This window comes from Myxocyprinus asiaticus, chromosome 25, assembly GCF_019703515.2.
Source record: "Myxocyprinus asiaticus isolate MX2 ecotype Aquarium Trade chromosome 25, UBuf_Myxa_2, whole genome shotgun sequence".
In the NCBI taxonomy this organism is placed as follows: domain Eukaryota; kingdom Metazoa; phylum Chordata; class Actinopteri; order Cypriniformes; family Catostomidae; genus Myxocyprinus; species Myxocyprinus asiaticus.
Genome location: NC_059368.1, coordinates 697,461 through 721,268, shown reverse-complemented (window position 1 = coordinate 721,268; position 23,808 = coordinate 697,461). Strand labels below are relative to the sequence as shown.

General features: G+C 38.5%; 1 protein-coding gene across 1 annotated transcript; it reads right to left on the bottom strand.

Moving 5' to 3' along the window:
- Positions 1 to 11,804: 11,804 nt before the first annotated feature.
- yy1b (YY1 transcription factor b) lies at positions 11,805 to 23,498 on the bottom strand. The gene is made up of 5 exons (XM_051655640.1): positions 22,888 to 23,498; positions 19,838 to 20,000; positions 16,452 to 16,512; positions 16,193 to 16,351; positions 11,805 to 13,251 (listed from the first exon to the last, which is right to left on the bottom strand). The coding sequence occupies exons 1-5, from the start codon at positions 23,399 to 23,401 to the stop codon at positions 13,069 to 13,071; spliced, it is 1,080 nt and encodes a 359-aa protein (XP_051511600.1). The 5' UTR covers positions 23,402 to 23,498; the 3' UTR covers positions 11,805 to 13,068.
- Between the last annotated feature and the right edge of the window lie 310 nt (positions 23,499 to 23,808).

Genomic DNA, 23,808 nt, shown 5'->3' with positions numbered 1-23,808 from the left:
AGCTTCAACTTAAGGCAGCACTTAAGAGGTAAGTTGTGGCTCTAATGATAACGCGTCATGGTGATGGCCATTTTCAGGGTGATTCTGTAAATAAGAGCTCTTATAACATTAGTTTTAAATGTATATTTTTAAATCTGCAGCAATATATCAGTACGCTTTGTCCCGCACATCATGAGCAGTATTTACGCATTTACCCCGTGCCCTCGCGGAGGTACTGGAAACTATTACTTCGGGCTGATTAAGGCAGGGAAAATTCCTTAACAGGTGGATTAAACTGCCTACTGTATACATCCATGTAAACATCCACGTTAAGTGTAAATGCCTTCTGCTTTGCCGATCGTGTGATTTACAACTGCACGTGACAGATGCGGTACGTTTTTTTGTTTAGTTTTTTTTTGGACACACTTCCAAACAGAGTTAAGGTGAAATTTACCCTCAATGTACAGAACTAATGATCTAAATTCTTTCGACACTGAAAATACTGTTACTACACTGAATTAAGAATCCACGCAGAACTTTAAAAGCTCTGAAATAGCGAAAAGTAGGCATTAATAAAGTATGATCTTGCTTTGGTTTATATTTCAGCATTATATATAATATCCCTGTGGGACATTGTTCATGTTTTCACCGTAATAATAACGAGAAAGATTTCCTCAAACTCAAACCTCTCTTCTTATTGACAAATTCATCTAGAGCTGACAAGAGCCCTTAAAGGGACAGTTCACTCAAAAATGAAAATTCTCTCATCATTTACTCACCCTCATGCCATCCCAGATGTGTATGACTTTCTTTCATCTGCAGAACACAAATGAAGATTTTTAGAAGAATATTTTAGCTCTGTAGGTCCATACAATGCAAGTGAGTGGATGCCAACATTTTAAAGCTAAAAAAAACACAAAGTCAGCATAAAAGTAATCCAAACGACTCAAGTGGTTAAATCAATATCTTCAGAAGCGTTGTGATAGGTGTGGGTGAGAAACAGATCATTTTCACATTATTCTCTGCATATCGCCCCCTGCTGGGCAGGGAGAAGAATTTCTAGCAAAAAAAGGACTTAAATAGTGATCTGTTTCTCACTCACATCTATCATATCACTTCTGAGTCTTATGGATTACTTTTATGCTGTCTTTATGTGCTTTTTGGAGCTTCAAAGTTCTGGTCACCATTCACTTGCATTGTATGGATCTACAGAGCTGAAATATTCTAAAAATCTTCATTTGTGTTCTGCAGAAGAAAGAAAGTCATACACATCTGGGATGGCATGAGGGTGAGTAAATGATGAGGGCATTTTAATTTTTGGGTGAACTATCCCTTTAAAGTGATAGCTCAGCCAAAATTTAATATTCTGTCATTATTTCCCAACCCTCATGTTGTTCCAATCCCATGTGGCCTTCTGTATTCTGTGGAACACAAAAGTTGTTAGACAGAATGTTAGGGACTGACAGTCTCAGTCACCATTCACTTTCAGAATATTGAAAAAAAAAACACATTCACTGAAAGTAAATAGTGACTCAAACATTCTGTCTATCTCCTTGTGTTGCATGGAAGAAAGTAAGTAATACGGGTTTGGAACAACATGATGGTGAATGATGACAGTACATTACAGTACATTATGTCATTTGTGAAAGTAATGAGTTACTCACTACTTGAGTACTCTTTTAATTGGATACTTTCTTACTCTTAAGTAATTATTTATGTTAGTACATTTACTTGTGTAATTTTTTTTTTTTTTTAAGTAATTAAATAAAAGTACTTTTACTTGAGAACAGTTTTGGCTACTCTACCCACCTCTGTTTATACTTTTATTTATTTTCTGTGTTTATTTAAATGAGATTTTAGTCAATCATCTGGGTTTTAATTTAACTGCAGAGTATTGTGACTGAATGTCTGGAAAAGTTCTCCATTAAACTGATGACAACACAAAGTGCTTTATACATTTTAAAGACACTGATCATTAATTTCAGCTGTTTACCAACTATGATGATTCTGGCAGTCTCGTGTACTTTTCGCTGTCAGCATAAAATCTGTTTTGTTTTTTTTACATTACTGTTTATTCTATCCAAGAACTGGCCATTTAGACAGGAAGAGACCAACCACAGTTTTTGTTTTGTTTTTATGTGCTGTTTAGAGGCGGGTTTATCTGAAACTAGATTTTAACGCAATAAAAATAATTCCATTCAAAAATAATTATTACAGATTATTTCACAGACATACCTGAAAACAAAGTGGAATATTTACTTCAGCTAGTGGTTATCTAGTTTAAGTGCCTCAAACAAAACTCGAATATCTTTCTAAGATTTGATGCCACTAACCTGACAAACTTTGTCAAATCCAGTCACTAGCTCCCAAACTCTCCTAATATCATTCTGGCCTTTTAATCCTCCTATTGCTTTTGGGTCATTTTTGACCCGGGAGAGGTAAATAAGTAAGTGATAATGTACAGTCAGCAGGTTATTAATGCAAAATAAACCCCGACAGGGTGATCAGCGGAGACTCTTATATCACTCTTAAGAGGTTTATTTAGTGATAACAACAGGCTGACTGTACATAATCCCGCTTATTACACAGCTACTAACCAAATAAATAAATACATGCACATGAAATATCGATTTGAGTTGAAATTATTTTATCAGCTTACTTGTAGAGATCTCACAGTGATCCGAGCAGCAGGAAAGATGATTCACAATACCCGGATGAGCGGTCTGATACGTGGATGTGCGGTTGTTACTCAGAAATATCAGACCACTAGATGGCGCCACTGACCAATCAGAATCCAGTATTACAGAGAGCTGTTTAATAATAATTTTTAATTGTTTAAATTTTTAAATTTGTACATCGTTTGGGGGTCAATTTTGACCTGGGTATCAACTGTGGCTTTACACATGATATTTTTTTTTGTACATCTATGAATTAGAATTTTACTTATATACACTTAACTTACATTTAGAATCTTTCCCAAACTCTTAAACACACTTTTTTTTTCTCACTGGGACTGCACACACACACGCACAGACACACACACAGACATGCACACACACACACACACACACAAACACACACAGACGCACGCGCACACACACACTCACACTCACAAACACACACAGACACACTCTCACACACAGACATGCACACACACACACACAGACACGCACACACTCAAACACACACACAGACATGCACAGACACACATAAACTCTCTCACGCACACACACTCACAGAAACACACAGACATGCACACACAAACACACACAGATGCACACACACACAGACATGCATACACACACAAACACACACACCCACCCACACAAACACGGACTCACACACACCCACCCACACACAGATACACACACACACACACAGACACGCACACACAAACAAACACACAGACACGCACACACACACAAACATACACACACACAAACACACACAGACATGCACACACCCACCCACACACAGACACGCACACACACAGACACACACACACACACACCCACCCACACACTGACACACACACACAGACACACACACATACACAAACACACACACAGACACAAACAAACAGACACACACACAGACACGCACACACAAACAAACACACACACACACAAACATACACACACACAAACACACACAGACATGCACACACACACACACACACAAACATACACACACACAAACACATCACAGACATGCACACACACACACACAGACATGCACACACACACACAGACATGCACACACACACACACAAACATACACACACACAAACACACACAGACATGCACACACCCACCCACACACAGACACGCACACACACACAGACACGCACAGACACGCACACACATTTTCAAACACATTCCTGTACAAAACACACATGACAGATTTAACAAACATAATAAATAAACTAAATGAAATGTACTACTGTCTAAAGGGGGTGTGACAAGAGCAAATGTTCACACACACATTACAGGGCTTGAAAGAGGAAATCATCCACGTTTTTACTCCGCAGCATCTGATGATGAAGCAGCTTACAGAATACTCACACGTCAACATTCAACAGTTCATGAGAGTAAACGCAACAGATTATGCTTAAAAACATAGTAAAGTATTAATGTTGTATTCTTGAGTTGTATAGTTTGATGTTTAGTTGAAAAAGAATATGTTAGTTTCATAACTTTTGACCACCAAGTTGTATTGAGCAGTTATGAGTAACAGGAAATCCATTAAAATTACTAGAAATTCTCACATTAGCTGTTCATATCAATTTTATATTGTTATATTCAAATACAATTTCATATAAATGTTTCATATCATTGTATTATTTAAAAAAAGAATTGGCATATTATATAACTTTTATATTTGTCAGTTAACATGGCAAAAATACATTTTACATTTATGAACAATTAATAAGATATTAATGACTTACAATATGCTTTTAGATTAAAACTATCTGGTTATGAATGACATATACAGTTGTGCTCAAAAGTTTGCATACCCTGGCAGAAATTGTGAAATTTTGGCATTGATTTTGAAAATATGACTGATCATGCAAAAAACTGTCTTTTATATAAGGATAGTGATCATATGAAGCCATTTATTATCACATAGTTGTTTGGCTCCTTTTTAAATCATAATGATAACAGAAATCACCCAAATGGCCCTGATCAAAAGTTTACACACCCTTGAATGTTTGGCCTTGTTACAGACACACAAGGTGACACACACAGGTTTAAATGGCAATTAAAGGTTAATTTCCCACACCTGTGGCTTTTTAAATTGCAATTAGTGTCTGTGTATAAATAGTCAATGAGTTTGTTAGCTCTCACGTGGATGCACTGAGCAGGCTAGATACTGAGCCATGGGGAGCAGAAAAGAACTGTCAAAAGACCTGCGTAACAAGGTAATGGAATTTATAAAGATGGAAAAGGATATAAAAAGATATCCAAAGCCTAGAAAATGCCAGTCAGTACTGTTCAGTCACTTATTAAGAAGTGGAAAATTCAGGGATCTCTTGATACCAAGCCAAGGTCAGGTAGACCAAGAAAGATTTCAGCCACAACTGCCAGAAGAATTGTTCAGGATACAAAGAAAAACCCACAGGTAACCTCAGGAGAAATACAGGCTGCTCTGGAAAAAGACGGTGTGGTTGTTTCAAGGAGCACAATACGACGATACTTGAACAAAAATGAGCTGCATGGTCGAGTTGCCAGAAAGAAGCCTTTAATGCGCCAATGCCACAAAAAAGCCCGATTACAATATGCCCGATAACACCTTGACACGCCTCACAGCTTCTGGCACACTGTAATTTGGAGTGACGAGACCAAAATAGAGCTTTATGGTCACAATCATAAGTGCTATGTTTGGAGAGGGGTCAACAAGGCCTATAGTGAAAAGAATACCATCCCCACTGTGAAGCATGGTGGTGGCTCACTGATGTTTTGGGGGTGTGTGAGCTCTAAAGGCACGGGGAATCTTGTGAAAATTGATGGCAAGATGAATGCAGCATGTTATCAGAAAATACTGGCAGACAATTTGCATTCTTCTGCATGAAAGCTGCGCATGGGACGCTCTTGGACTTTCCAGCACGACAATGACCCTAAGCACAAGGCCAAGTTGTCCCTCCAGTGGTTACACCAGAAAAAGGTGAAGGTTCTGGAGTGGCCATCACAGTCTCCTGACCTTAATATCATCGAGCCACTGTGGGGAGATCTCAAACGTGCGGTTCATGCAAGATGACCAAAGACTTTGCATGACCTGGAGGCATTTTGCCAAGACGAATGGGCAGCTATACCACCTGCAAGAATTTGGGGCCTCATAGACAACTATTACAAAAGACTGCACGCTGTCATTGATGCTAAAGGGGGCAATACACAGTATTAAGAACTAAGGGTATGCAGACTTTTGAACAGGGGTCATTTCATTTTTTTCTTTGTTGCCATGTTTTGTTTTATGATTGTGCCATTCTGTTATAACCTACAGTTGAATATGAATCCCATAAGAAATAAAAGAAATGTGTTTTGCCTGCTCACTCATGTTTTCTTTAAAAATGGTACATATATTACCAATTCTCCAAGGGTATGCAAACTTTTGAGCACAACTGTAAGTTTAAATTCCACCAGGTCAAAATTGACCCGCTAATGCAAAAGGTTTATGCAGATTCTGAATGCAATAGGAGTATTAAGCAAGATTTTGTTTCCTGGTGAACTAATATAAACCTGTGCACACCGGTGTCAGAAATGAAGCAGAACTGTCCCCTGGATTTGACTTTCTGGGGCATTTTGCACATTTCTGAAAGCATATTTTGTTCTAAACATTAAAGAAATATATACCATGTGTCATCCTTTCATTTCAAATACTGTACTTCAGTTTAACACATTCATTTACATAGTTTTCCGTAAGAATAATTAGATTAAGAATATATGACCTCTTATGTTTTAAATCAACATCAAATCTTTTTATGCCATAACTAGTCCTAGAACTAGTCCCAAAATACTAAGAACTTCATCAAATTTTACAATGAATAAACAGAGAAATTCATTATGAAGGCATTTTGAATTTTGGGTTGAATTTTTGCCATCAACCTTAATTACTGACCCTAGTGTAAACTGACCTTAGAGAGTTAAAGTCGGGCTTGTGCTTTTCAAATTTAGTGCACAATATGCATCAGATGTACTGCACACAAGTATCTCAACTGGTACATTATAAGGTTTGGTAGCATTTCATTTTACAGCGTCCCTGTTATAGTGTAATTACCCAATTACAGAGTAATAAAAATGTAATAACATGAAATAACATGTACTTCATATGTAAATAAGATATGGAACAGCATGTACTTACACATTGTAATTATGTATGTGTAACAGACAAGCATTATTACATATATATAACAGGCCAGTCTTGTTACATACATATTACAGTAAGATCTCTAGTTTCAGTTAACTCTCTAGTTCACAGCTGATTAAACAGGCTACAGTATAGATCTTTTTCAGACTCTGATGACACGTTTCCGCCTTATCAGCGTAAATCTCGCAACTTTTTTATATGATATATTTTTTAAATACTGAGTGTCAATTTACAACATTATGCTTTGTGTTATATTACCCTGGAATTAGTTTTAAAACTGAATTATCACAGCTCGAAATTTACCCTGCAATCGTTTACTTCTGCGTTCCAAAACCCGGAGTGTGAAAAAGGTCTATTATACCATGGTCTGTTCTAATACTTGATTCTGATTGGCTGAAATGCGTGCAGTTGAATGCACAGGTGGTTCCGGTCAGTTTTAATCACCGTTTGATATTAATGCACTGTTTGTAACCATAGCAACATAACATTACAGAGCAATATAATGGAATTCAGCTTGTTTTGCACAAAGGGTGAGAGACTGAAATCAGGACCTATTAAATGCATCTTTCGCTGTCTGTCAAGACGATTTAACAGTAATGTGTTTAATGTTATGTTGCTGTGCTGAAGTGTCGCCTATAGCCACTAGAGGCCTCCCCGCGCGCACACATCTCTGACTCAAACGCTGAAGAAGTGCTGTTTGTTTACAAAACGCAGGAAGCTTTTTGCGGCAAGCGCTACCGTGCAAGGACAAATTGCGATTTCATGAATTCAGTCAATCATGCAGCCTTGATGGATACCATACCGATGTCTCAGAGGTCCAAATCTGCAGAGTGTTTTGAATGGTTTTCCCCTTATTATACAGTAAGTGCTACTTATACTGTCACTGCCACGTTTGTAACGTCGGTTTTTCCACATTAATGTCAAAATGACATTTTCTCTGGAGTGTCAACCCATCTACATTCTGTGCCTATTATTATTTCTGGATTGTGCATTTAAATTCACAGTTTTGACCAAGTGTGATAAGTGGGATAATCCACGGCGGAGCTGCAGATCCAAAACGGCCCTTAGATAAAATGAACTGGACTTTTTATTCTTCCTTTCAAAATTTGCACTGCAAAAAAATCTATGACGGCTAGGTGTGCGTTAAACGTTCTTTGCCTCCACGTCGTGCATTTAAAATCGTTTAACGCACACCTAGCCATCATGGATTTTTTTGCAGTGCAAATTTTGAAAGGAAGAATAAAAAGTCCAGTTCGTTTTATCTAAGGGCCGTTTTGGATCTGCAGCTCCGCCGTGGATTATCCCTTACTTAATCACCGTACAGTTGCAGATGTTGTACGCCATTTAAAGCTACTTAATGCCTAAAAGTGTCAGGGGAGCGTAACTAATGCCTTCAACATCATAGGTGTGGACTGGAACACCTTGTCTCTGTCTGCTCTCCTGGAAAAAATCTCTATTGCATTTCCAAAGCAGTGTCCCACTATTCTACCCCAAAATGTAGAATTTTGTAATGGATGTGCAAACTCCAGAAGTCACAGGCAATATAGAAGACTTGAAAATGAAGGGAAATCTCCTGCCCATTGAGCACAAGTTTAGATAAAAAGAAGGTTAAAGATAACCACCTTGTTTAATTTTAAGCTTCACTTGTGTGGTTACTCACCCATTGGTTAAAGAATGGTAAACTGTTAATCTTGTTAATGTTTAGTTATATTTAAAAAAAATATATAAAATAAAAAATTCCAGTTGTTCTAAGAAAATAACTACAGTAAAAGCCCTAGTAGCTGCAACAAAAAGTGACAATGTTCTAATAAAGGTTTTATATTCGTAAATACATTTGTGCATGTCTCGTTCATTAATGTCCACGTGATGACAGACAGGTGGGTGGGTAAGTACACTTAAACATCGTATTAGCATCAACTGAGCTTATTTAAATGTGAGCACAGCTTGTTAAGGTATGTAGTTACACATGAAGTGCACAGGCAGTCTAGATCACATAACTATTTCACATTAGACAGGGGCAGTGGTGGCTCAGCAGTTAAGGCTCTGGGTTACTGACCAGAAGGTTGGGGGTTCAAGCCCCAGCACAGCCAAGATGCCACTGTTGGGCCCTTGAGCAAGACCCTTGACCCTACCTGCTCCAGGGACACCATATCATGGCTGACCCTGCACTCTGACCCCTTAGCTAGGATATGTGAAAACAAATAAATTTCACTGTATATTTGCAAAAATATTATGTATAATGTGTGACCAAAATAAAGGCTTCTATAACTTGGTTTATATATTTCAATGTTTATCTACTTGGAGTAGAATGTAACAACTGAACAGTAAAACCAATTTTGACAGAAACTGACTCACCCAGAATAGACCCATGCGGCTTAGAATAATCTATGCAGAAATCACACGTAGAGAAGCAATTGTCTAGGTAATCATTTGGTTTTTTGTTTTGTTTTTACAGTTGGGATAGTCATTGACCATGCAAAGCCCACACAAGCAGCAGTTTTGTAAAAAAAAAATTACAAAAAAAATTCTTAATATTACACAAATAGGCATGTAACAAGACTGGCCTGTTACACATATGTAATAACACTTGTCTATTACACATACATAATTAAAATGTAAAAGTACACGCTGTTCCATAAATGTAATATTTTCTCCCTAATTTGGAATGCCCAATTCCCACTACTTAGTAGGTCCTCGTGGTGGCGCGGTTACCTCAATCCGGGTGGCGGAGTACAAGTCTCAGTTGCCTCCGCTTCTGAGACCGTCAATCCGTGCATCTTATCACGTGACTCGTTGTGCATGACACCGCGGAGACTCACAGCATGTGGAGACTCATGCTACTCTCCACGATCCACACACAACTCACCACACGCCCCATTGAGAGCGAGAACCACTAATCATGACCACGAGGAGGTTACCCCATGTGACTCTACCCTCCCTAGCAACCGGGCCAATTTGGTTGCTTAGGAGACCTGGCTGGAGTCACTCAGCTGACTCCAGGGGTGGTAGTCAGCGTCAATACACGCTGAGCTACCCAGGCTCCCATAAACTTAATTTCATATAAAGTACATGCTGTTTCGTGCTATTACATTATTTAGTACTCTGTACTTACTTAGGTAATAACACTGTAACAGGGACTCTTTATTATGGAACAAGGTAATGGTCTAATTTTTGCACAGCTGAAACTGAAGTTCTCCTGTAATCAATAGATGAGCATTAATCTGATCATGCAAGTTTATTTAGCACTCTGGCCGCATTCATGGAATCGAAGGGTATCTGCGTGCAGTGCTGCATGTCTCTGTAGCCTTGGCAACATATTTCAGCAGCGCTCACAGCACAGACACGTAGCTCTCAGCTCCATCACAACCGTTAGAAATCACCTCACCTGCTGTCGTCTCCTGAATGCACATGCATGTTTAAATGCAACATAATTCACACACCTGACTACAAGCAATATATTAACAATATACTAACCCTAATATATTAAAGCATGGTGAATGAGGAGTGTGTTTTGACCGAAGAGTTCTGTGTAATACACAAACACAGATGATTCAGGTATTAGTGACATCAGACGCATATAAAGCAGCACATTTGTCATTGACAATCTAAACAACCAATAAATGATGCACATCTACACAAATGCATTAGTGCCCATGAGCATTAGCAATAAAAGACCTCTTAAATGCATACACACACAAATACATGCACACATCTATACCCCCCTCACACACACACTCTCAGTTAATAAAATCCTGAGAAGCAATTGTAAATTTGATATAAAGTCTCTAGATACATATTCAGTTCCCAGTCACAAGCTCTCGATTCCATTACGATTCATTTGGGAATATATCAGTAATGATGTTCATTTCTCTTACATATGAAAGAAATTCTCTCCCAGCTAATGCTGTTAATTATTCAGGGGGCCTTGCAAAATATAATACATTTTGTTTTTAGTCTCTGATGTTACAGATATTTCATGTTTAAAACTGCCTACTTTTCACACTACATTTATGTTATTTTAAAGGGATAGTTCACCCAAAAATGAACATTCTGTAATCATTTATTCACCCTCATGCTGTCCCAGATGTGTATGACTTTCTTTCATCTGCAGAACACAAATGAAGATTTTTAGAAGAATATTTCAGCTCTGTTGGTCCATACAATGCAAGTGAATGGTGACCAGAACTTTGAAGCTTCATAAAGCACATAAAAGTTATCCATAAGACTCCAGTGGTTTAATCCATGTCTTCAGAAGTGATATGAGAGGTGTGGGTGAGAAACAGAACAATATTTAAGTCCTTTTTTACTATAAATTCTCCTCCCTGCCCAGTCAATCTCCACTTTAACTTTCACATTCTTCTTCTTGTGTTTTTGGTGACTCACATTCTTCATGTATATCACTCCATACTGGGCAGGGAGTAGAATTTATAATAAAAGTGGACTTAAATAGTGATCTGTTTCTCACCCACACCTATCATATCACTTCAGAAGACATGGATTAAACCACTGGAGTCTTATGGATTACTTTTATGTGCTTTATGGAGCTTCAAAGTTCTGGTCACCATTCACTTGCATTGTATGGACCAATAGAGCTGAGATATTCTTCTAAAAATCTTCATTTGTGTTCTGCAGATGAAAGAAAGTCACACACATCTGGGACAGCATGAGGGTGAGTAAATGATGACAGAATTTTCATTTTTGGGTGAACTGTTCCTTTAACTTGTATTGAATCAAGAACATTCCTTTAGCAAAGTAACACTGAAGAAACCACCCCACCCCCCCCCCCCAAAAAAAAAAAAAAACTATAAAGGAATTAAAACAATATTTCAAAGAAAACACGTTTTGACAGTTTAGAAAAAAGACCAAATTAAGAAACACTTGAAATATGTCTTCATAAATTGGCAGGATTTAAAATTCACCCAAATGTTTACTTGTGATTTTGTAATGGAAAGAAAACTAATATATTTTTCATCTTTCAAAAATTGTGAATTAAATTGATTTATTTTCAAAATATTAACATAAAAATGTAAAACGGCATAGTAGGAGTAAACCCAGGTATATCTGTGTTAATATATTGGATTAATAAAATTCCATTATTTGACAAACTCAAAATGTCACAATACTTCTTGTATTCCATTCTTGTCTTTTTTATCATCTGAAACCTGACAATGTGATTTTGCCAAATACTTTACATGAAAACATGGTGTGCTTGTGCCATCCTTCTTCCAAAACATGAACAAACTGCGTTTCCTAATGCATGTTCAATTTGACATTTCATGCCATAATTCAAAGTCAGTGTCATTTCACACAACCAAATGAAGCAAATTAATATGACAAAAAAATATGTCTTTTTTTTATTATATATTTTTTTATAGTAGCTTGCTGAAGTACAGGTGAGGTGTAAATATAAGTGTAAATATTAACAAAGAATAGTTCATGGTTTGGACCTTTACAATACATTCTAACAAAGAAAAGGCGACGGATAACACTGAAATTTACCGTGGTGAGACAGCTGAACGAATTCTGTCCTTCCTGTGGTACAATCAATCCAGGACAACAACTGAAGACTAACGCAAGAAAGCACGTCAAACTCACACCGCAACACAATTCTACATGATCTCAACAGCCGTTCAATACACTTACATCAGATTCATTAATGGTTAGATTACAGGAAAACAAAGACTTAACAGTAACTGATATCATCACCCCGTCTGTGAAGAACACTTCACAAGTCTTAAATTCTCAGGGATAATTAATGATCACAAAGTAGCATTATGAAGCATATCCCAAAAATAAGTGTACAATATGCACACTTGGAGAAATACAAAATTAAAAGCTATATATCTATGAAGACCAGAGAGACTGAAGTAAAAGTGGAAAAATGAAGCAAAGTCCAAATGTTCTCATCTGTCATTGTGGTAAAAAGCATCGTCTGTCGAAGGGTTTGCACGAGCCACATTCACCATCTGCAACATGCCGTCTTACTGAACGCGAGGGGCTCTGGAAGGTCAGTTTGGTTCCTCAACCAGGAGAACCAGGTCATGAAGTCGATTTGAATGGAGGATTTTGCTTTTTTTGTCTTTTACAGTCACCACAATTCATGGAAATTCCTTGAAGTTCACTGATTTCATTCCTTATGAGAGAACTAGCGGAGCATTGGTTCATATATCTCCAGTGTGAAGATGCGGAGCGTCAGGGCTTTAGGACACGAGAGAACGCAAGTGTTCATGGGTTGTTTTTGGCTTTCGCGTGTGTTAGAATGTGCGATTTGAGGTTGGTGGACTGAGCAAACTTTTTATTGCAGCCGTCAAACGGGCAAACGTAGGGCCGGTCGCCGGTGTGAATTCGGACGTGCGTCCGGAGATTAAAGTCCAGCGAGAAGCGTTTCCCACAGCCCTCAAACGTACACTAGATAGGACACAACGACAGGAGAGTTAGACTACTGGAACAACACCACATCACACAGGTACTCACCGCTTATTGATAAAACAGTTTCCAATATCAAGTGTTTGGAATGTTCTGGTAAATTAAAGAAGTCTAAACAAAACTAGCAGCTCTGGTGAATTACTAATGATCATCATTTTGAATATTCATTATATATTCTTGATTATTGATGTAAAACTAAACAGCATCATAAATATTGCATCATTAGATTAGTTTAGCGAGTATGAGTGTTAAGTCAGATCTTTTAATGGCATCTTTGATTTAATGTTAGTTGCAAAGTTTAAATCAGAGATGCAATTAAAACATGCAAGCAAAGATAGAATAATTTCCGTTCAGTTCAAACGCTCAGTTTATGATCAATATGTAACTCCGTTTCATTTGCATCATCACTCAAAAATGTTAACTGAAGTCTTCACATGGCATTTTAATTAAAGGAATATTCCGGGTTCAATACAAGTTCAGTTCAATCGAAAGCATTAGTGTCATAATATTGATTACCAAAAAAATAATTTCGACTCATCCCTCATTTTCTATAAAAAACCCCCCCGCAAAAATCTGGGATAGATCCGATTTTACAACTTCGTTGCCATGACGACATAATGCTGTAAACCATGTAATCCCACAAAATCAACAATTTAAACAACTTTACAGCTCAAATAATACATGAGTGCTTTTAAAAAATGATAATCTTCACATTTCTGCCTTTAAACCTCCAAAAATTGACCCCATTGACTTCCATTGTAAGTGTCTCACTGGAACACACATTTAAAGAAAAGGAGGGACGAGTCGAAATTAATTATTGTGGTAATCAACATTATGACACAAATGCTGCTGATTGAGATTGAACCCGGAATATTCCTTTAAAATTATACAGACATTCTCATTATTAGTTTTTCATCATCTTGTTGACATTTTAGCTTTTTTTATGTACAAATGTCATCAATAAATGTGTCTTGAAATTGTGTATATATATATATATATATATATATATATATATATATATATATACACATACACACACACACACACACACACACACACACACACACACACACACACGCGTTTCGCTGTTTTGGAAGGAAATTGGTACTTTAATTCAACTGATCACAAAGTATAGTCAGGACATTACTGATGTAAAAAACAGCACCATCACTATTTGAAAAAAAGTCATTTTTGATCAAATCTAGACAGCAGCCATCACTCCAACACCTTATCCTTGAGTAATCATGCTAAATTGATCATTTGGTACTAGAAAATCACTTGCCATTATATCAAACACAGCTGAAAGATATTTGGTTCATTAAATGAAGCTTAACATTGTCTTTGTGTTTGTTTTTGAGTTGCCACAGTATGCAATAGACTGGCATGTCTTAAGGTCAATATTAGGTCAAAAATGGCACAAAAGAAACAGCTTTCTCTAGAAACTCATCAGTCAATCATTGTTTTGAGGAATGAAGGCTATACAATACTTGAAAGAGATTTCATACAAAGGTGTACACTACAGTCTTCAAAGACAAAGGACAACTGACTCTAACAAGGACAGAAAGAGATGTGGAAGACCAGATGTACAACTAAACAAGAGGATAAGTACATCAGAGTCTCTAGTTTGAGAAATAGACGCCTCACATGTCCTCAGCTGACAGCTTCATTGAATTCTACCCGCTCAACACCAGTTTCATGTACAACAGTAAAGAGAAGACTCAGGGGTGCAGGCCTTATGGGAAGAATTGCAAAGAAAAAGCCACTTTTGAAACAGAAAAACAAAAAGAAAAGGTTCGAGTGGGCAAAGAAACACAGACATTGGACAACAGATAATTGGAAAAGAGTGTTATGGATCTTAACCCCATTGAGCTTTTGTGGGATCAGCTAGACTGTAAGGTGCGTGAGAAGTGCCCGACAAGACAGACACATCTATGGCAAGTGCTACAGGAAGTGTGGGGTGAAATGTCACCTGAGTATCTGGACAAACTGACCGCCAGAATAACAAGGATCTGCAAAGCTGTCGTTGCTGCACGTGGAGGATTTTTAGATGAGAACTCTTTGAAGTAGTTTAAGAAGATTTTTTTCAAATTGTAATAGTAATTTATCACATTATTAATGTCCTGACTATATATTGTGATCAGCTGAATGCCACTTTGGTGAATAAAAGTACCAATTTCTTTCCATAAGAGCAAAATCTGTACATTATTCCAAACTTTTCACCGCCAGTGTGTGTATATATATATATATACACAAACACACACACACACACAGTTACATTTTTTGTTTGCATGCATAATTTGTAAAATTGACATATACTGTAGAACAACTGCAAAAACAGTACTGTCTCTTTAAGAATAGCATCAGTTCAGCGAGTGTCTCACAGAAGTGTTTTGGTTGAGCGCATATTAATGAGAGTGGAGTCGCATCTGTGTTATGAGTGATTCAAATGAAATGTTTCTATTGGTTGTTTTGATCAATAACTGACAGTAATGAATAGAAATAATATTTAAAGAGACATAATTCAATGACAAATGGATTGTGTGGATCTCATCTTTGGACACTCATTACACAGAACGAGTCAAACTAAACTTTAACTCTGAACACACAGTGAAAAGATCTGGATGCTGAACATCTTCATCACTATAATACTCAATCACTGACATTTTTAGTTGCATATGCAAATGATTTACTCATATTGTAGAGGGTTGCACATAGAGATAAAGACTGATCTTGGGATTGTTCAAATGAAGACAGTGATTCATCTCAATATTTTTTAACCCAGCCCTATTCCATATGATTGTTCCTTGTGTTCATTCAGAGAAGAACAACCCGTAAAACAAGCCTTTATTACTTTTTACTACACTTGTACCATTTTTGCGTCAAACGTTTTGGATCAACACCCATTAAGAAGATGTGAATGTACCTGGAAAGGTTTCTCTCCTGTATGAACGAGCTGATGACGTTTTAATTTGGAGCTCTCCACAAACGCTTTCCCACATTCGGCACACACGTGAACTCGAGGGCCGTGAGTGTGAAGGTGCTTCCTCATGGCTGAATTATCCCTGAACATTTTACTGCAGCCCTGACACACAAACACAACACACAAACAGTAGTCAACACTTCTTACAGGCTGACACCACCATTATTGCCATTTTATTTAAAACAAAAACAAATGGACTCACTTTGTGCGGACACGCTATCGTTCTCGGCGCGTCATCCTCCTTGATTTTCCTCGGCTTCATTCTGAATCAACACAATGAATAGACAGAACGCAGAGTCAATAACAGCTCATTATATTCACAACACTTTCATTCTACATGTTGTGACTCTTCACCTCCGCCCAAGTGTGCATACTCAGTCTGTCTGTAGTGACTTCAGCACCAGTTTCTCTTAAAGTGACCAACAACACCAAAATAAGAGGAAACATCAGTGAACTTCATTACAGGCTAAAAACATCTCAGATCTCAGACTTACCAAACAGGACTGCGACTGAAGTGGCCATCACGGTTACTGACAAACAAAACAACTATATCATAACTGCCTTGGCAAAACATGGTGTCCAAAACAGCAGAATCACAAAGAATGGGGGAAATTACGGTCTTCCCTCTCTTTTCAACCAATGAATTTCCATGACTTGAAAGCTCATTTCCATGCTCAAACATTTAGCCTTTCATTCTGAAAATGGCACCGAAATCACAATTGCAAATTTGTAAAAATAAATTTAAAAAAAACGACACCATTGTTTGATAAAAGTTCAAATGAAAATATTTCATTTTAAATGTAATCCATAGGAGCACATTGCATGAATCCAAGAATGGGCGGGGTTTAGCGGCACATCGTTGTCTGTAATTGGTCAGGTATTCTAGATAACATGATATATTTAATTTTCAACTCTTCACCGTGTTTTTAATCCAGTGCAGCGTAACACCCCAATTAAATATTTTAGGACAGAGCATAATAAATAAAATATTAACTATAAAAAAATTCCTTGATATTTCCAGGTTTTCCATGACTGTGGGAACCCTGTGATGACCAATGTCCCCTTTGAGCTGTTGTCTTTATCATTTAATAGCCTGTGAACAAATAAACTAAACAAAATATAAATATATACTGTAATCATATACAACCCCAATTCCAAAAAAGTTGTAACTGTATGATAAATGCTAATCAAAACAAAATTGAGTGATTTGTACATTTATATTCACCATTTGCTATATTGAAAACACCACAATTACACATTATATGATGTTTAACCTTGTGAATGTCATTGTTTTTTATTGACATACACTCATTTCAAATCAGATGATTGCAACACGCTCCAATAAAGTTGAGACAGTCGCGTGTTTACCACTGTGAAACATCACCATTTCTTCTTATAACACTTATTAAGCATTTGGGCACTGAAGACACACGTTTAAGTTAATTTGTCTATTATACACAGGGTTCAACACTATGGATTTTTCTCCTGGCCCCGTCGGTTCAGATTTGTACTTGCCCTGAAGAAATGAGACATGTTACAGGTGTGTTATGAGGATTATATAAAGTAGACTGTTTTCAATTTCATCTTCGAGCTGAACAGCTTTGATTATCATATCAAATTAATGTTTATGTTTTGAAACATTACATTGTTACATGTATAACTGGGGTTTAACAAAGTTTAATACTTTTCATATCTAAAGGAGAAAAATGAGAGAAACACACTTTATTTTTATTACTGTGGGAACAATACTAGCGTTCTGTGCCTTTACGAGAGCTCATGCACGTTAAACAGCGTCGATGATGCACGGAGAAATTATGAGAGAGATGCACGGAGAAACGTGGACTTACAGTCCTATATATAAAAAAGAAACTATTAATTTGTGTTCTTATGTGTGGATTAATAATTATCACCAACATGTTAAAAAAAATAAAGTGAAATTTGCAGGGATCATTTTATTTTATTTTTTCCCTTTTTCTCCCAATATGGAATGCCCAATTCCCAATGCACTCTAAGTCCTCGTGGTGGCATAGTGACTCGCCTCAATCCGGGCGACGGAGGACGAACCTCAGTTGCATCCGAGACCGTCAATCCGTGCATCTTATCACGTGGCTTGTTGAACACGTTACCGCGGAGACATAGCGCATGTGGAGGCTTCATGCTATTCTCAGCAGCATCCACGCACAACTCACCACACGCCCCACTGAGAGCGAGAACCACATTATAGCGACCACGAGGAGGTTACCCCATGTGACTCTACCCTCCCTAGCAACCAGGCCAATTTGGTTGCTTAGGAGACCTGACTGGAGTCACTCAGCACACCCTGGATTCGAACTAGCGAACTCCAGGGGTGGTAGCCAGCGTCTTTTACCACTGAGCTACCCAAGCCCCCATTTGCAGGGATCATTAAAATACTGTGTAAGGCGTCCAATCCCGCTCCAAAATTCATGAAGTGGGTTTGTTTTCTTTGCCCATTAATGGTGCCCTCACAGAAGGGCACTGACACACCCCTGGCCCATTCAGACACTGGCTTTTGGACCTGATGCTGATAACAGCTTGGATGGTCCTTTCCCTCTTTGGCCTGTAGAACACAACGACTGTTTTCCAAAAACTATTTGAAATGTGGGCTCATCGGACCAAAACACACAGTTCCACTGTTCTACTTTCTATCTCAGATGAGACCGAGCCCAGAGAAGTCAACAGCGCTTCTGGACAGTGTTGATGTATGGCTTCTCCTTTACATAGTAAAGTCTTAACTTGCATCTGTGGATGCAGCAGCGAATAGTGTTGACTAAGAAAGGTTTACTAAAGTAATCCCAAACCCATGTTCATGATATCCATTACAGATGAATGATGTTAAGACAGTGATGTCTGAGGGATCAGAGATCACACGCATTCAGAAGTGGTTTTCGTCTTGCCCTTTACGCACCGAGATTTCACCAGATTCCTTGAATCTTTTAACTATATTGTGCACTGTAGAGGGTGAAATGCCCAAAATCCTTCCAGTTTGTCTTTGGGGAACATTGTTCTCATAGTGCTGGATTATTTGCAGACATATCAGTTGGCGAATTGGCAAGGCCTTGACCCATCATTGCTCTTGAAGAACTAGTCTTCTTTCGAAGGCTCCTTATATACTAGAACATGTTTGCCTCACCTGTTTAACATCCACTTATTATTTTAAGTCTTCATATTGTTATTAGACCTGAAATACCCGTCTCAACTTATTTGGAGCGTGTTGCAATCATCTGATTTGAAATGAGTGTAATAATTAAATTCACAAGGTAAAATATCATATCATTTGTAGTTTTAGTGCTTTCAATATAGCAAAGGGTGAATATAATTTACAAATCACTCCTTTTTGTTTTGATTAGCATTTTTCACATAGTTACAACTTTTTCAGCATTGTGGTTGTATATATCTACAGTAAGTGGCAACACATATAATATCCTCAAGAGTGGACAAAATCACAAGTACTCAACATATCCAGTACACACATGCACATTCATTAACTTCATTAGAATAGATATTTGACAATCTTTATCATGTCTGTCTTTAGTAAACAGCAGTACTGTGTCATGCTCATGTTCTCACCTGGCAAACTCTGCCAGCTGTTTGGGATCTGACAGGTCGATTCCTGGGATTCCTCCAGGAGGGAGTTTCTTTCCTGTCATGTATTCAGAATAATCAGGAGGAGAGTTTTCCCCAATGATCTGTTCTTCCACCACCGTCTCATGATCAATGTCCTTCTTGTCATCTGAAACAACAACTGAAATTGTAAATAATGGCAATGTAACACAGGATAGAGCAACATATCAGCCAGACCAATTAATGAGACCATTATTTACTTCATTCAATTTGAGATTTATAACAACAACAGTACAATGCTTTCAGTGAATTTTGAGTAAAATAAAACCCAAAGTACACTTTGGTTTTAGCATCTGCATACAGTCGAACATCCGCCTTCAAAGTATACATAATTTGACTGTTTGCGCATACACCTGCGGTTGATGCATGCGCACAACAACTGCTATGAGATACTGGACTACTTCTCTTCAGGAGTTTAGACCCATAAAGATGTCTTTAATCCTTGAGATTTTATTTCAGCGCCACCGAACGGAATTGCAAAAACAAAATGTTTGTTTTCAAACAGCTTTCTGAATGCCCCCTCCCCTGTTGGTCGATCAAACAGATAGTCCCGCCCCCAACTCACCCCATTGGTTGAGTGAGTCAATGTTGTGTTGGGCAGGATGGGTTGCTCAAAACAAAGAGGAATTTTTATAGTGCCACAGAGACACAGTATTTAGTTTGAGAAAATTAAGGTTCAAATGGCGTATTTATAGTTGTCTCTGCATGTTTAGCTGGGATAAGAGAATATATTTAGACAGAAAACATTACACATGTCAGCTTTAAGTTGTACTGTTTATATCAGCATTTTATTGGCCATCTGAAATCTCTGGTCCTAATATGAAACAAATGTAACGTTCATATTACTTTGGAACAGCATCTTTTAGCCTAAAATGAATATTCCAGGTTCAATACTAGTTAAGCTCAATCAACAGCATTTGTGTCATAATGTTGATTACCACAAAAATTAATTTCGGGGGGTCTGGGTATCTCAGCGAGTAAAGACGCTGACTATCACACCTGGAGTCACGAGTTCGAATCCAGGGTGTGCTGAGTGACTCCAGCCAGGTCTCCTAAGCAACCAAATTGGCCCGGTTGCTAGGGAGGGTAGAGTCACATGGGGTAACCTCCTCGTGGTCGTGATTAGTGGTTTTCGCTCTCAATGGGGCGTGTGGTAAGTTGTGCGTGGATCGTGGAGAGTAGCATGAGTCTCCACATGCTGTGAGTCTCCGCGGTGTCATGCACAACGAGTCACGTGATAAGATGCGCGGATTGACGGTCTCAGAAGCGGAGGCAACTGAGACTTGTCCTCCACCACCCGGATTGAGGCGAGTAACAGCTCCACCACGAGGACCTACTAAGTAGTGGGAATTGGGCATTCCAAAATTGGGAGAAAAGGGGATAAAAAAAAAAATAAATAAAAGACAATTATTTCGACTTGTCCCTCATTTTCTTTAAATGTGTGTTCCAGTGAGACACTTACAATGGAAGTCAATGGGGTCAATAATCTGTAAACATTAAAATACTCACTGTTTCAAAAGACACAAAACATACACAATATGTGTGTAAACATGATTTTACTGTGATACACTTACTAACTGCATCTGTGGAAAGTTATCAGAGGTCGACCGATAGTGGGTTTTGCCGATACCGATAACTAAGGTGGTGGGAAAGTCCGATAACCAATTAATCAGCCGATAGTTTTTACAATTGATTTATAGAATGTCAAAAAAATTCTTATTCTTTCTTTACTATAGCAGGCAAAGACAAAGAGTCCAAAATGAATAAAATCCCAGATTCAGTTTATTTTTCAACCAAAATCCTAATAATAACCTGAAAGAAAAAAGATTTAGTGCAGAACGTGGGACTTATAAGTATAAACAAGTCCGAAACACTTATTTTGAAATGACTAAATAATGTAAAAGTTTCGGCATATCATTTTTACGATAACCGATAGTTCTAAAAAGCAATTATCGGCACCGATAAATCGTTAAAACCGATATATCGGTCAACCTCTAAAAGTAAGAGCCAATTTGACAACTTTGTTGTCATGACAACGTAACGCTGTGAACCCTTAAACATTTTAAACAACTTTACAGCTCAAATAATACATGAGTTTTAAAAGAAGAATTAATGTAAGTGCTTTTATAAAATTATAAGCGTCACATTTCTGACTTTAAACCCTCCAAAAATTGACCCCATTGACTTCCATTGTAAGTGTCTCACTGGAACACACATTTAAAGAAATGGAGGGACGAGTTGAAATATATCCACATTATGACACAAATGCTGCTGATTGAACTGAACTGAACGGATCCTCACTTGGAAAATCACATTTCCGGTTGTACTTTTGACAAACTCGCTGTCATGTTGAGAAATATATTTCTGTGCACATTTTATTCTATATAACAAAAAAAACATGAATTGTTCATGAATTCAGATGTACATCCGGGTCCTTCACACAAACATCAACACAAAATCATGTTCAATCCATCAAATATATTAATTACACTAAACGCAAATACACTGTATGGATGGACACCGTTGAAGCAATTAATAATCATGTTATTTAATTTCTACAACAAACTCTACAATGAAACAACATTTTACAAACCAATTTAGTCCCACAGAAAACGAAGCGATCGGAGCCCGTTAAATACAATCAGCCACAGATTCACAGATTAAATATTTTCCAATATAAACGTCACAATTTAAATCCAGAATACCTGAAAATTAAAATGAAACTGAATGTTTATCGGTCGCCTGCAGCTCTCGCGGCCTCCACATGCAGCAGCAGCAGCGCGCTCGCGTCACACTGCACCCGGGGAACATGGCGGCGCCCATCCACACCGACAAACACAAACACACCCGGAGCGAACCGCTCGCATTCCCGCACGGACGAGCAGCCCGAACCGATCGCGAGAGGAATCTACGGGAACTGGACGCGCGAACGGGACGGACAACGCCCCGCTGAGGGCCCGGGACTCATAACGAACACAAACCCGCTTGAGACTCACCCGATGCCCACATCGTCACGGAGAACTCCCCCTCCAGCGTCTTGATCTGCACCTGCTTCTGCTCCCATTTCCTCCCGGTGGCCTCCGCCGCCCTCAGGTAGCTCTTCTTGCCCGACTTCTTGCCGCCCGCGCCCGATTTTCTCCCCATCCGCCCCACGGAGCTCTTCCCCGCGACTGTCACCAGAGTCTGCCCGATGTATTCCTCCTCGGCGCCGGGCGCGGGCACCGGGATGAGGATCTGGTCCTCGAAGTCATCGTCCGCCCGCAGATCCGAATCGTCCCCGCCGACCACCTCCTCGCGGGTCTGGACCAGAATCACCTCCTGGTGGTGGACCTGCGACGGGTCGTCGGTAACCAGCGGCTGCAGCGCGATCATGGGCTGCTGCTCGTCGTCTTCATCTCCGCCGACCACCGTCGTCTCGATCGTTTCCACCTCGATCTCGTGCAGCTCCACGATCTCCGCGGGCATCTCCGTGCCGTCCGTCTCGATGTAGAGCGTTTCGCCCGATGCCATGTCGAAGTCCGCCAGCTTTGCGTTCTTTATGCGTTAAAACATACACACGCGCGCGCGCTCTGTACACTCCACTTCTGACATGAAGTCACGTCCCGCAACACTCACCTCACATCTCGCGAGAGTGACGGAGGTCGGACGCGCGCAGCGGGCACGCGCAAAAAAGAAAAGTCAGTGCATGTCATACGTTTAATGTTAATTCTTAAAGTTTTAAAATATTTTCAATATTTGCAACTGGATTTGATTTTCAGGGGCATTTTTTATCATAAAAATTATGTTAAATTTAATAAATGTATTAACATAATGAATGTAAAAAAAATAATTATTTTTACATTAATTATAATTATTAACATTATCTTAAATTCGGAATAATTATAACTTCTGTTTTATGCAACAATTTGTATACCTAT